This window comes from Rhinoderma darwinii, chromosome 8 (assembly GCF_050947455.1).
Source record: "Rhinoderma darwinii isolate aRhiDar2 chromosome 8, aRhiDar2.hap1, whole genome shotgun sequence".
Lineage (NCBI taxonomy): Eukaryota > Metazoa > Chordata > Amphibia > Anura > Rhinodermatidae > Rhinoderma > Rhinoderma darwinii.
In genome coordinates, this window is record NC_134694.1 from 3,534,164 (window position 1) to 3,548,312 (window position 14,149).

Here is a 14,149-nt window from a genome sequence, read left to right on the forward strand (position 1 = left end):
GTCTGCTCGGGTTTTCAGTATCTGGATGTAAACAAAAAATGTTTGCGTTCACTGACAGCAAGCAGAGATTTTGAACATTATAACGTGTAACACAAAGCATATTAGAAAATTGTGGAACTTTTCATTATATGAGGCTTAATATTTATTTATATTGGACTGGGGGCCCCTTTAAATCCACAGCCCATCACTGGTGGTATCCATAGATAATGATTATAATGTGTACCCGAGCGCCAGGACTGACCAGTGCGACCGGGAGCGCCCCAGGCCTGGAGCACCCCAACACAGGGAACCCCCCCAGGCCCGGAGCACCCCGCAACACAGGGAACCCCCCAGGCCCGGAGCACCCCGCAACACAGGGAACCCCCCCCCCCCCCAGGCCCGGAGCACCCCGCAACACAGGGAACCCCCCAGGCCTGGAGCACCCCGCAACACAGGGAACCCCCCCCCCCGAGGCCCGGCGCACTCCAACACAGGGAACCCCCCCCCCCAGGCCTGGAGCGCCCCGCAACACAGGGAACACCCCCCCCCCCAGGCCTGGAGCACCCCAACACAGGGGAGGCCCGGAGCACCCCAGCACAGGGACCCCCCCAGGCCTGGAGCACCCCGCAACACAGGGAACACCCCCTCCCAAGACCTGGGACGCCCCGCAAGACCGGCTGTTCTGGAGATGATCTGACCCGGTCGTCTACACATCACAGCTTCTCCATTTTTTTTTCTGCTTCCATCATCAACTTCAAGAACTGACTAATCACTTGCTGCCTGATATCCCCCCCACATATCTCTCCCCCCTAATATATCCCCCCATCCTTTTGTCTGATGATCTGCTTACAATAGCACCTGTGTTATTCACTTCACCTGGCAGAGGGACTATATTATGGCTGCTAGATACAATGTAACATCTCGATAAGATGGGACTATTTCTAGAACTGGTCTGGAGCAGGAGGTTCCCAGGTGAGCAATTATTGGGAGCAGGCAATGTTGTAATAGTAGGGGGCAGGTACTGGGCACATGACGTCACATCCCCTCCCCCTGCCTGTCACTGTATGTAAGGATCTGCAGGAGGCAACAGCACAAGATCAAGCAGCAGCAACACTGTGAGTACTGAGCACCCCCTGCCACCTCTCCTCCCTGCCTGCACCCCCTGCCACCCACTACTGCCACCTCTCCTCCCTGCCTGCACCCCCTGTCACCCACTACTGCCACCTCTCCTCCCTGCCTGCACCCCCTGTCACCCACTACTGCCACCTCTCCTCCCTGCCTGCACCCCCTGTCACCCGCTACTGCCACCTCTCCTCCCTGCCTGCACCCCCTGTCACCCGCTACTGCCACCTCTCCTCCCTGCCTGCACCCCCTGCCACCCGCTACTGCCACCTCTCCTCCCTGCCTGCACCCCCTGCCACCCACTACTGCCACCTCCCCTGCCTGCACCCCCTGTCACCCACTACTGCCACCTCTCCTCCCTACCTGTACTCCCTGTCACCCACTACTGCCACCTCTCCTCCCTGCCTGCACCCCGTCACCCACTACTGCCACCTCTCCTCCCTGCCTGCGCCCCCTGTCACCCACTACTGCCACCTCTCCTCCCTGCCTGCACCCCCTGCCACCCTCTACTGCCACCTCTCCTCCCTGCACCACCTGTCACCCACTACTGCCACCTCTCCTCCCTGCCTGCGCCCCCTGTCACCCACTACTGCCACCTCTCCTCCCTGCCTGCACCCCCTGCCACCCACTACTGCCACCTCTCCTCCCTGCCTGCACCCCCTGCCACCCTCTACTGCCACCTCTCCTCCCTGCACCACCTGTCACCCACTACTGCCACCTCTCCTCCCTGCCTGCACCCCCTGCCACCCACTACTCCCTGCCACCCTCTCGTTCCTGCCCCCTTGATAATAATACAATGTGAGCTGCTTCTGAGAGGTTGGGGGATCCCCATTACAGAGAAATAAGGTGCACTACCCTGCGCCTGACATTTCAGCTAATATCTGCATGCTGGGAGCTGTGGTTCCACAGAAGCTGAGGATTAGTGTGGGAGGGATATATATATTCATCCATGACTGGCAGGAGGTTACATGATCCACATGTCAGACACTGAAGACTCCAACCTGCGGCTCTCCAGCTGTTGTAGAACTACTACTCTCAACATGCCCACCTGCCGCCCCCCCCCCCCATCATACCCTCACCGCGTTTCTGTAACTTGTCGTTCTTCCACAGAAATTCAGGAGCCAATCAGAATCTTATATTGGGCAAATTGCTTGAACAGCAATTCCTCAAGGGAGGGGGGTCCCTTTAATAATCTGCCAGTAACACCCCCCCCCCCCACCCCCCAGATCTGTCGGCAGGGCAGGGGATCATCGTGCCGCTCTCCTCGGTGATTGTGAGATATTGGGGAATTGCTAGTTAAGCGGTCACCTCGTCCGTCCTCTGTCGCGGCTTTACACCTGGTCCTGCGCCGTCTCCTCTACGGTCTGTGCAGGCGACATAAAGAACAGGCTCCGTGTGTAATAAAATATTCTCGTCATTAAAAACCAGAAACATGAGGAATGACGAGAAATGATGCAATGACGGTAAATGATGCAATGACGGGGTTACTAATACTACAGGGGTTTTCCAGTGAGGAGAATGTGACCGTTCTTCCTGCTATGACTCCGCTCTGTAATATATCAGCCGTTCCCTGCGCGTTATTATGGGGGGGGGGGGGGTACATACAATGTGACGGGATCAGATCCGGATCACTTGCCTTGTGATTTATGTTTTGGGGGTTCTGTGCAGGTTTTAAGGTTTGGCGGGTCGTTACGGCTGTCCGTCATTCCTGTCTCGGTGAAGGGGATTCTGGGTAACGGCTGTTTCCGAAGATAGTCGGCGAAAACCTGCTATACTGGTCAGAGCCGAGACACTTCTAGTGTTACCCTATATCCATTCTTCACCCTTAGATTTAATTCCCCTGGCTGTGCGCCAATTGTGGCGTAACCATCGCAGACGTGCGCCAGCCACCAAATTATACTCCTCACCGATCCTCTCCTCCCGATCCCCTCCGCATGCTGCGTTACCTACGACGTCCTGACGTTGCTCCCCATCAGTTTGTTGTATGAGCTGCGGCATACTGAGGGGACCCGGAGGGGAGAAGAGGACTGGTGACTGATTTTTTTTATCGTCATTTTTTGGGAGGTAGTCTGGTCGGAGTGGGGTGGGGGCACAGTACATGGCCCGGCACAAGCCTCTACTGGAGTTCTGCTATAATTTACCCCACTTTTAAGGCGAAAATTATAATAAATATGTTCCATTTTTGGTAAGCCACGCCCCTTTTTCCAAAAAGTCGAGGGTGACATAAGCTGCAGAAAAGTCACAATTTTATATGCAAAATGCTACTTTTAAGTCTTTTTTTGTGAATTTTCTACACTAGTTTGATCAAATTCCCCCTCATAGCATTCTCTATCTGCAGTGACCACTAGGGGGAGCTGACTGCAGACTGTTCTTATAGAGTTCAATGTGTAACACTATGCAGCGAGCTCCCTCTAGTGGTGGCTCCAGGTGGACAGCATTTTGTCTTTTTTGCTTTTGTCATGTTTGCCGTGTTCTAGTTTCTACCATATTAGGGAATTGCACAACTGGTAATTGTCTTTATATAACATTATTATTGGAACCCCACAACCAGATGTGGTGTAATAATTACAAATATGCAGGAAGTGTGCCGTACCCCATGTGACCACGAGATGGCGATGTAGAGGCCTCACTCTTGATAAACTTTTATTTCAGTGTTTGTAAACCTCATTGGGCAGGAATCCCATATACTGCATCATGTCACTGGTAGCGACGGTGTCTATGTCCTCTTTCCACGTCTACACCCCCAATTGATCTTAAATTATCCTCTTACTTTAAATTGGAAAATTTTCAGCTAATTCTTAGTTCTATCAGTTTCTACTAAAGCTGGGTAAGAACCATAAAAGTTTTAATATTTACTTGGGATTTTTCAGCAATAGCTCCAGCCAGGATGAATGCAGCCGGTGGTCGTTGTGTGAAATATAAATTCTGGATCCTTTACTGTTTAATTCCAGATGAGTCGCTTTGTCTCTTGCACCTTTCACAATGTAGAAGGAAGCTCTGACACTAATTCTCCCTGACAAGTGTCCACACCCTGCACTCAAAAGTTTATACCTTATTACACTCCAACAATGCAGACTCGTACAAGTCTCATCCTAGCAGAGCCGATAGTCAGACACCTAATATGAGGAATCCAGTGCCGCCACCATAGTCTATTCACATGACTGTACCCGGGTACTGCCCGTCCTGACACGACAAATCTTCCCCCAGGCTACAAAACCTAAGCAGAGGATATAACAGGAGCAGGGTCACACATAGAAGGTACAGTGACCAGAATATAACTCCTATAATATACCCTATATACAATACTATAACACTGCCCCCTATATACAAGAATATAACTACTATAATACTGCTCCTATATACAAGAATAGAACTACTATAATACTGCTCCTATATACAAGAATAGAACTACTATAATACTGCCTCCTATATACAAGAATAGAACTACTATAATACTGCCCCCTATATACAAGAATATAACTACTATAATACTGCTCCCTATATACAAGAATATAACTACTATAATACTGCCCCTATATACAAGAATATAACTACTATAATACTGCCCCTATATACAAGAATATAACTACTATAATACTGCCCCCTATATACAAGAATATAACCGCTATAATACTGCCCCTATATACAAGAATATAACTACTATAATACTGCCCCCTATATACAAGAATATAACTACTATAATACTGCCCCCATATACAAGAATATAACTACTATAATACTGCCCCTATATACAAGAATATAACTACTATAATACTGCCCCTATATACAAGAATATAACTACTATAATACTGCCCCTATATACAAGAATATAACTACTATAATACTGCCCCCTATATACAAGAATATAACTACTATAATACTGCCCCTATATACAAGAATATAACTACTATAATACTGCCCCCTATGTACAAGAATATAACTACTATAATACTGCCCTCTATATACAAGAATATAACTACTATAATACTGCCCTCTATATACAAGAATATAACTACTATAATACTGCCCTCTATATACAAGAATATAACTACTATAATACTGCCCCCTATATACAACAATATAACTACTATAATACTGCCCCCTATATACAACAATATAACTACTATAATACTGCCCCCTATATACAAGAATATAACTACTATAATACTCCCCCCTATATAAAAGAATAAAACTACTATAATACTGGCCCTATATACAAGAATATAACTACTATAATACTGCCCCCTATATACAAGAATATAACTACTATAATACTGCCCCCTATATACAAGAATATAACTACTATAATACTGCCCCTATATACAAGAATATAACTACTATAATACTGCCCCCTATATACAACAATATAACTACTATAATACTGCCCCCTATATACAACAATATAACTACTATAATACTGCCCCCTATATACAAGAATATAACTACTATAATACTCCCCCCTATATAAAAGAATAAAACTACTATAATACTGGCCCTATATACAAGAATATAGCTACTATTATACTGCCCCCTATATACAAGAATATAGCTACTATAATGCTGCCTCCTATATACAAGAATATAACTACTATAATGCTGCCCCTATATACAAGAATATAACTACTATAATACTGCCTCCTATATACAAGAATATAACTACTATAATACTGCCCCCTATATACAAGAATATAACTACTATAATACTGCCCCCTATATACAAGAATATAACTACTATAATACTGCCCCCTATATACAAGAATATAACTACTATAATGCTGCCCCTATATACAAGAATATAACTACTATAATGCTGCCCCTATATACAAGAATATAACTACTATAATGCTGCCCCTATATACAAGAATATAACTACTATAATGCTGCCCCTATATACAAGAATATAACTACTATAATACTGCCCCTATATACAAGAATATAACTACTATAATACTGCCCCTATAGACAAGAATATAACTACTATAATACTGCACCTATATACAAGAATAGAACTACTATAATAGTGCTCCTATATACAAGAATAGAACTACTATAATACTGCCCCCTATATACAAGAATAGAACTACTATAATACTGCCTCCTATATACAAGAATATAACTACTATAATACTGCCTCCTATATACAAGAATATAACTACTATAATATTGCCCCCTATATACAAGAATATAACTACTATAATACTGCCCCCTATATACAAGAATATAACTACTATAATACTGCTCCTATATACAAGAATATAACTACTATAATACTGCCCCTATATACAAGAATATAACTACTAAAATACTGCCCCCTATATACAAGAATATATCTACTATAATGCTGCCTCTTTATACAGGAATATAACTACTATAATACTGCCTCTATATACAAGAATATAATACTGCCCCTATATACAAGAATATAATACTATAATACTGCCCCCTATATACAAGAATATAACTACTATAATACTGCCCTCTATATACAAGAATATAACTGCTATAATACTGCCCCTATATACAAGAATATAACTGCTATAATACTGCTCCTATATACGAGAATATAACTACTATAATACTGCCCCTATATACGAGAATATAACTACTATAATACTGCTCCCTATATACGAGAATATAACTACTATAATACTGCCCCCTATATACAAGAATATAACTACTATAATACTACCCCTATATACGAGAATATAACACTGCCCCCTATATACAAGAATATAACTACTATAATACTGCCTCTATATACAAGAATATAACTACTATAATACTGCCCCCTATATACAAGAATATAACTACTATAATACTCCTATATACGAGAATATAACTACTATAATACTGCCCCCTATATACAAAAATATAACTACTATAATACTGCTTCTATATACAAGAATATAACTACTATAATACTGCCTCCTATATACAAGAATATAACTACTATAATACTGCCCCCTATATACAAGAATATAACTACTATAATACTGCCCCTATATACAGGAATATAACTACTATAATACTGCTCCTATATACAAGAATATAACTACTATAATACTGCTCCTATATACAAGAATATAACTACTATCATACTGCTCCTATATACAAGAATATAACTACTATAATACTGCCCCTATATACAAAAATATAACTACTATAACACTGCTCCTATATACAAGAATATAACTACTATAATACTGTCCCCATATACAAGAATATAACTACTATAATACTGCCCCCTATATACAAGAATATAACTACTATAATACTACCCCTATATACGAGAATATAACACTGCCCCCTATATACAAGAATATAACTACTATAATACTGCCTCTATATACAAGAATATAACTACTATAATACTGCCCCCTATATACAAGAATATAACTACTATAATACTCCTATATACGAGAATATAACTACTATAATACTGCCCCCTATATACAAAAATATAACTACTATAATACTGCTTCTATATACAAGAATATAACTACTATAATACTGCCTCCTATATACAAGAATATAACTACTATAATACTGCCCCCTATATACAAGAATATAACTACTATAATACTGCTCCTATATACAAGAATATAACTACTAGAATACTGCCCCCTATATACAAGAATATAACTACTATAATACTGCCCCTATATACAGGAATATAACTACTATAATACTGCTCCTATATACAAGAATATAACTACTATAATACTGCTCCTATATACAAGAATATAACTACTATCATACTGCTCCTATATACAAGAATATATCTACTATAATACTGCCTCCTATATACAAGAATATAATTACTATAATGCTGCCCCTATATACAAGAATATAACTACTATAATACTGCCCACTATATACAAGAATATAACTACTATAATACTGCTCCTATATACAAGAATATAACTGCTATAATACTGCTCCTATATACAGGACTATAAGGGTATGTTCACACGGCCTATTTACGGACGTAATTCGGGCGTTTTTGCCCCGAATTACGTCTGAAAATAGCGCCTCAATAGCGCTGACAAACATCTGCCCATTGAAAGCAATGGGCAGACGTTTGTCTGTTCACACAAGGCGTATATTTACGCGCCGCTGTCAAATGACGGCGCGTAAATAGACGCCCGCGTAGAAGAAGTGACCTGTCACTTCTTTGGCCGTAATTGGAGCCGCTATTCATTGACTCCAATGAATAGCAGCGCTAATTACGGCCGTAATTGACGCGGCGTTCAAGCGCCTGCACATGCCGGTACAGCTGAAATTACGGGGATGTTTTCAGGCTGAAACATCCCCGTAATTTCAGCCGTTACGGACCCCCGCCGTGTGAACATACCCTAACTACTATAATACTGCTCCCCTATATACAAGAATATAACTACTATAATACTGCTCCTATATACAGGACTATAACTACTATAATACTGCATTATTACATTAGGGCGCCCGATCCCCCCCCATCGGGAAGAGCTCCCCCACTGTGGCTGCTACAGCGTTGGGGAAGCCACCTTTAGTAGTATTTGTGTCCTTAGGACGCAGATACTGTTGAACACTATAGCAAAGCAGGGAGGTATCTTCCTTCCCTGCTCTCTACTAGTGCGTGGCCGGGGATTCCGCTCCTGGACGGAGCGCTTGAGTTCTCTGTCCATATATGGACAGTGACATCAGAGGCAACTCCTGAAGCGGAATCCCCCCGCTCAGCGTTGCCGATGCGGTGGCCGGTGATTTGGCTCCAGGAGAAGCCCCTGATGTCACTGTCCATATATGGACAGAGAACTCAAGCGGGGATTACGCTTCTTCAGGGAGCTACAGTGGCGCTATGTACAGGAAGTGGGGGTGCTACCTACAAGGGGGTTGTGTGGCACTATCTACAGGGGGCATCTGTGAGTGGGGGGCTGATGGTCTTCAAGTGGTTTCCACCTCTGAGCTCCAACTGTAATTAATAGGAGGCAGAAAATACCTGCGGCGCCCGTTTGGAGCTTTTTTGCCTGCGTCTTTTGTTTAAAGAAAACGCAAAAAAAAAAGTCAACTAATGTCAAACATCGCTGTCACTTCCTAAAGGAATTTTGAGGCAGATTTATTCTGCCTTACAAAAAACGCTGTGTGAACAGACCCTGAGATTGTAGTTCTGTTTTTTAGCCGTTTACTGTCTTTCTCTAAACCATTTTTGGTAGGGGGGCCCTGAGAAATTATTTTTCCAGTGCTGCCTCATGTCCAAAAAGGTTGGGAGACTCTGTACTGGGCTACAGATTCACGCCGGCCGAAGCAAGGATCCCGCCCTGGAGCATATCAGTTCGTCGTGGGAACGGGGCATAGGCGAGTACCATTTTTTGGGTTTGTTTGGGGGGCACTGTCTACAAGGGGGAGGTGGGGAATTATTGCACTGTTGATAATAGGGGGGCTTTATGGCACAATGTATAGGGGGACACTACCTACAAGGGGGTGGGCTGTGTGTGGCAGCCAGGGGAGGGGGGCATTATACTGTGTGGGGGCCACTAAGCGGACATTATACTGTGTAGGGGTACTACATGGGGCATAATACTGTGTCCTTGAAGGGGTTACAATATATTATATTATTATAATACAGTATGTGGGGCACTAAAGGGGCATTAAACTGTGTGGGGGTATTATACTGTGTGGGGGCACTATATAGGGCATTATACTGTGTGGGGGTATTATACTGTGTGGGGGCACTATATAGGGCTTTATACTGTGTGGGGGCATTATATAGGGCATTATACTGTGTGGGGCATTATATAGGGCATTATACTGTGTGGGGGCATTATATAGGGCATTATACTGTGCTGGGGCTTTATACTGTGTGGGGGCATTATATAGGGCATTATACTGTGTGGGGGCATTATATAGGGCATTATACTGTGCTGGGGCATTATACTGTGTGGGGCATTATATAGGGCATTATACTGTGTGGGGCATATATAGGGCATTATACTGTGTGGGCACTATATAGGGCTTTATACTGTGTGGGGGCATTATAGAGGGCATTATACTGTGTGGGGGCATTATACAGTGTGGGGGCATTATAGAGGGCATTATACAGTGTGTGGGCATTATAGAGGGCATTATACTGTGTGGGGCATATATAGGGCATTATACTGTGTGGGGGCATTATAGAGGGCATTATACTGTGTGGGCATATATAGGGCATTATACTGTGTGAGGGCATTATACTGTGTGGGGCATATATAGGGCATTATACTATGTGAGGGCATTATACTGTGTGGGGCATATATAGGGCATTATACTGTGTGGGGCATTATACTGTGTGGGGCATATATAGGGCATTATACTGTGTGGGGGTATTATACTGTGTGGGGGCATTATATAGGGCATTATACTGTGCTGGGGCTTTATACTGTGTGGGGGCATTATATAGGGCATTATACTGTGTGGGGCATATATAGGGCATTATACTGTGCTGGGGCATTATACTGTGTGGGGCATTATATAGGGCATTATACTGTGCTGGGGCATTATACTGTGTGGGGCATTATATAGGGCATTATACTGTGTGGGGCATATATAGGGCATTATACTGTGTGGGGCATATATAGGGCATTATACTGTGTGGGGCACTATATAGGGCTTTATACTGTGTGGGGGCATTATAGAGGGCATTATACAGTGTGGGGGCATTATAGAGGGCATTATACAGTGTGGGGGCATTATAGAGGGCATTATACAGTGTGGGGGCATTATATAGGGCATTATACTGTGTGGGGCATATATAGGGCATTATACTGTGTGGGGCATATATAGGGCATTATACTGTGTGAGGGCATTATACTGTGTGGGGCATATATAGGGCATTATACTATGTGAGGGCATTATACTGTGTGGGGCATATATAGGGCATTATACTGTGTGGGGGCATTATAGAGGGCATTATACTGTGTGGGGCATATATAGGGCATTATACTGTGTGAGGGCATTATACTGTGTGGGGCATATATAGGGCATTATACTGTGTGGGGCATATATAGGGCATTATACTGTGTGGGGCATTATACTGTGTGGGGCATATATAGGGCATTATACTGTGTGGGGCATATATAGGGCATTATACTGTGTGGGGCATATATAGGGCATTATACTGTGTGGGGCATATATAGGGCATTATACTGTGTGGGGCATATATAGGGCATTATACTGTGTGGGGCATATATAGGGCATTATACTGTGTGGGGCATATATAGGGCATTATACTGTGTGGGGCATATATAGGGCATTATACTTTTTCTATGGGGAATTTTTTCTATGATGGGGTGGGGCGCCGAAACATAATTTCGCACTGGGCGCCTTTTACCCTAAGGTCGGCCCTGTGTTTGTGAATGTGGTATTATTCCTGCTCTAGGGGGCGCTGCACGACATCTTAGAGTCCCTATGAAGTTCAGTCAATGGGAATTACTAGTAATATAACTGTTGACTGATCTGTACAATTAGTCGATATTTAATAGATCGTATAACCACTTTTTTCTCCCCCCCCCCCCCAAATTAAAAGTTAATAAAAACAATGTGTAGGCAATGTAACGGATAACTCACCCCCACAAAATAAAACCACGTCCTCGTACGGAAGTCAAAAGAAAAATAATAAAATGACGGCTCTTTGTATGTAACAATGGAAAAACAAAATGAAAATAGTCTGGTCATTAAGGGGTTAATGTGACTATTAGGACAGACCCCCCCCCCCCCCCCCCCCCCCATTGTTAATTATAAGCTGAATATTATAGTGAAGTTGTCACAGATCCTCTTAGCGGCCATCATGGCAGTCACTCAACTTTCCCAGAAACAGATAAACGTAAAAAACAGCAGGAAAGAGTCTTAACAATTTAAGAGATAAGGAGGACACTAGACGGCAGCCGCTGATCATTCCCCTCACGGTTCATGGAGAGCAGCGGTGACCACCATGTGTTTCTGTGTTTGCAGCACGCCGGGATCTCAGCAGTTCTATCCATTCATCTCACATCTCCAAGACCCTGGTAAGTGAAGACAGGAGATATAGATAGATAGATAGATAGATAGATATGAGATAGATAGATAGATAGATATGAGATAGATAGATAGATAGATAGATAGATAGATAGATAGATAGATATGAGATAGATAGATAGATATGGGATAGTTAGATAGATATGAGAGAGAGATAGATAGATAGATAGATAGATAGATATGAGATAGATAGATAGATATGGGATAGTTAGATAGATATGAGAGAGATAGATATGAGAGAGATAGATAGATAGATAGATATGAGAGATAGATAGATAGATATGAGATAGATATGAGATAGATAGATAGATAGATATGAGAGATAGATAGATAGATATGAGAGATAGATAGATAGATATGAGAGATAGATATGAGATAGATAGATAGATATGAGATAGATAGATAGATAGATATGAGAGATAGATAGATAGATAGATTGAGATGAGATAGATAGATAGATATGAGATAGATAGATATGAGATAGATAGATATGAGATAGATAGATATGAGATAGATAGATAGATATGAGATAGATAGATATGAGATAGATAGATATGGGATAGATAGATATGAGATAGATAGATAGATATGAGATAGATAGGTAGATAGATATGAGATAGATAGGTAGATATGAGATAGATAGATATGAGATAGATAGATAGATAGATATGAGATAGATAGATAGATATGAGATAGATAGGTAGATAGATAGATAGATGGATAGATAGATAATAGATAGATAGATATGAGATAGATAGATATGAGAGAGAGAGATAGATATGAGATAGATAGATATGAGAGAGAGAGATAGATATGAGATAGATAGGTAGATAGATATGAGATAGATAGATAGATATGCGATAGATAGATATGAGATAGATAGATAGATAGATATGAGATAGATAGATAGATATGAGATAGATAGGTAGATAGATAGATAGATGGATAGATAGATAATAGATAGATAGATATGAGATAGATAGATATGAGAGAGAGAGATAGATATGAGATAGATAGATAGATATGAGAGATAGATAGATAGATAGATATGAGATAGATAGATAGATATGAGAGAGATAGATAGATATGAGATAGATAGGTAGATAGATATGAGATAGATAGATAGATATGAGATAGATAGATATGAGAGAGAGAGATAGATATGAGATAGATAGATAGATAGATAGATATGGGATAGATAGATAGATACATATGAGATAGATGGATAGTGCGGGTGGAGGGGCCCATTGGCGCCCAGGTGCTGCCTCCATAGTAGGTGCTATGATGTCTGCCGGGCTCTTTAACCTTTCATGTGGTAAGAGGTCAGACCCCTCCATCCCCTGCAGCCGGCGCCACCTTGTGTCCACATTTTCATAAACTCTCACATGAGGTAACAATGTAGCAGTAATGGCGGATTTCTCAAAGTAACCGACTTCTCTCTCCCTGCAGCAGTCGACATGTCCCAGGCTAAAGGCACAGTGGTCCTGGCATACAGCGGGGGGCTCGACACCTCCTGCATTCTGGTGTGGTTGAAGGAACAGGGGTATGACATCATCGCTTACCTGGTGAGTTGTGGTACAGATGATCCCTCATGCATAAGGCTGTTGTCTTAAAGTGGGAGGGGCTAACATAGTTGGGGGTGTGTTCTTGACAACGTGGTCTGTACAGATGTGATCATGGAAGGATTGTGGCAATATCGAGGGCTCAGCTGAGGAGGGCAATGATATCATCACTGTGACCCCCTGATCAGGAGCCGCGTCACCACTGACGTATCATCTCTTATATCCAGTGTGTACAAATGTCACCTGCAGCGTCGTGTTACGGCGTGTGGCGGAGATAAACGTTCACCTTTGCTGCGCTGTCAGTTGGAGCAGAATTTAGGTGGAGTTCCCCTTTAAATCAGAGGATCATATCAGATGTAGAAACATTAGGGGTGATCAGAGCTGTGCCCCCCTCCACTGCCGTGTGGGGGAGGGGAAGTGACAACCTCAGAGTGCCACAATATGGGGCTGGGAGCAGT

General features: G+C 42.7%; 1 protein-coding gene across 1 annotated transcript in view; it reads left to right on the plus strand.

The window, feature by feature from the left end:
• The first annotated feature begins 993 nt into the window (after window positions 1-993).
• Window positions 994-14,149, plus strand: part of ASS1 (argininosuccinate synthase 1) — a 55,981-nt gene continuing 42,825 nt past the window's right edge. Inside the window, exons 1-3 of the mRNA XM_075834662.1 lie at window positions 994-1,094; window positions 12,067-12,119; window positions 13,579-13,694. Coding sequence (XP_075690777.1) covers window positions 1,009-1,094; window positions 12,067-12,119; window positions 13,579-13,694 — 255 coding nt within the window. The 5' untranslated portion in view covers window positions 994-1,008. The remainder of the gene's footprint in view (window positions 1,095-12,066; window positions 12,120-13,578; window positions 13,695-14,149) is intronic.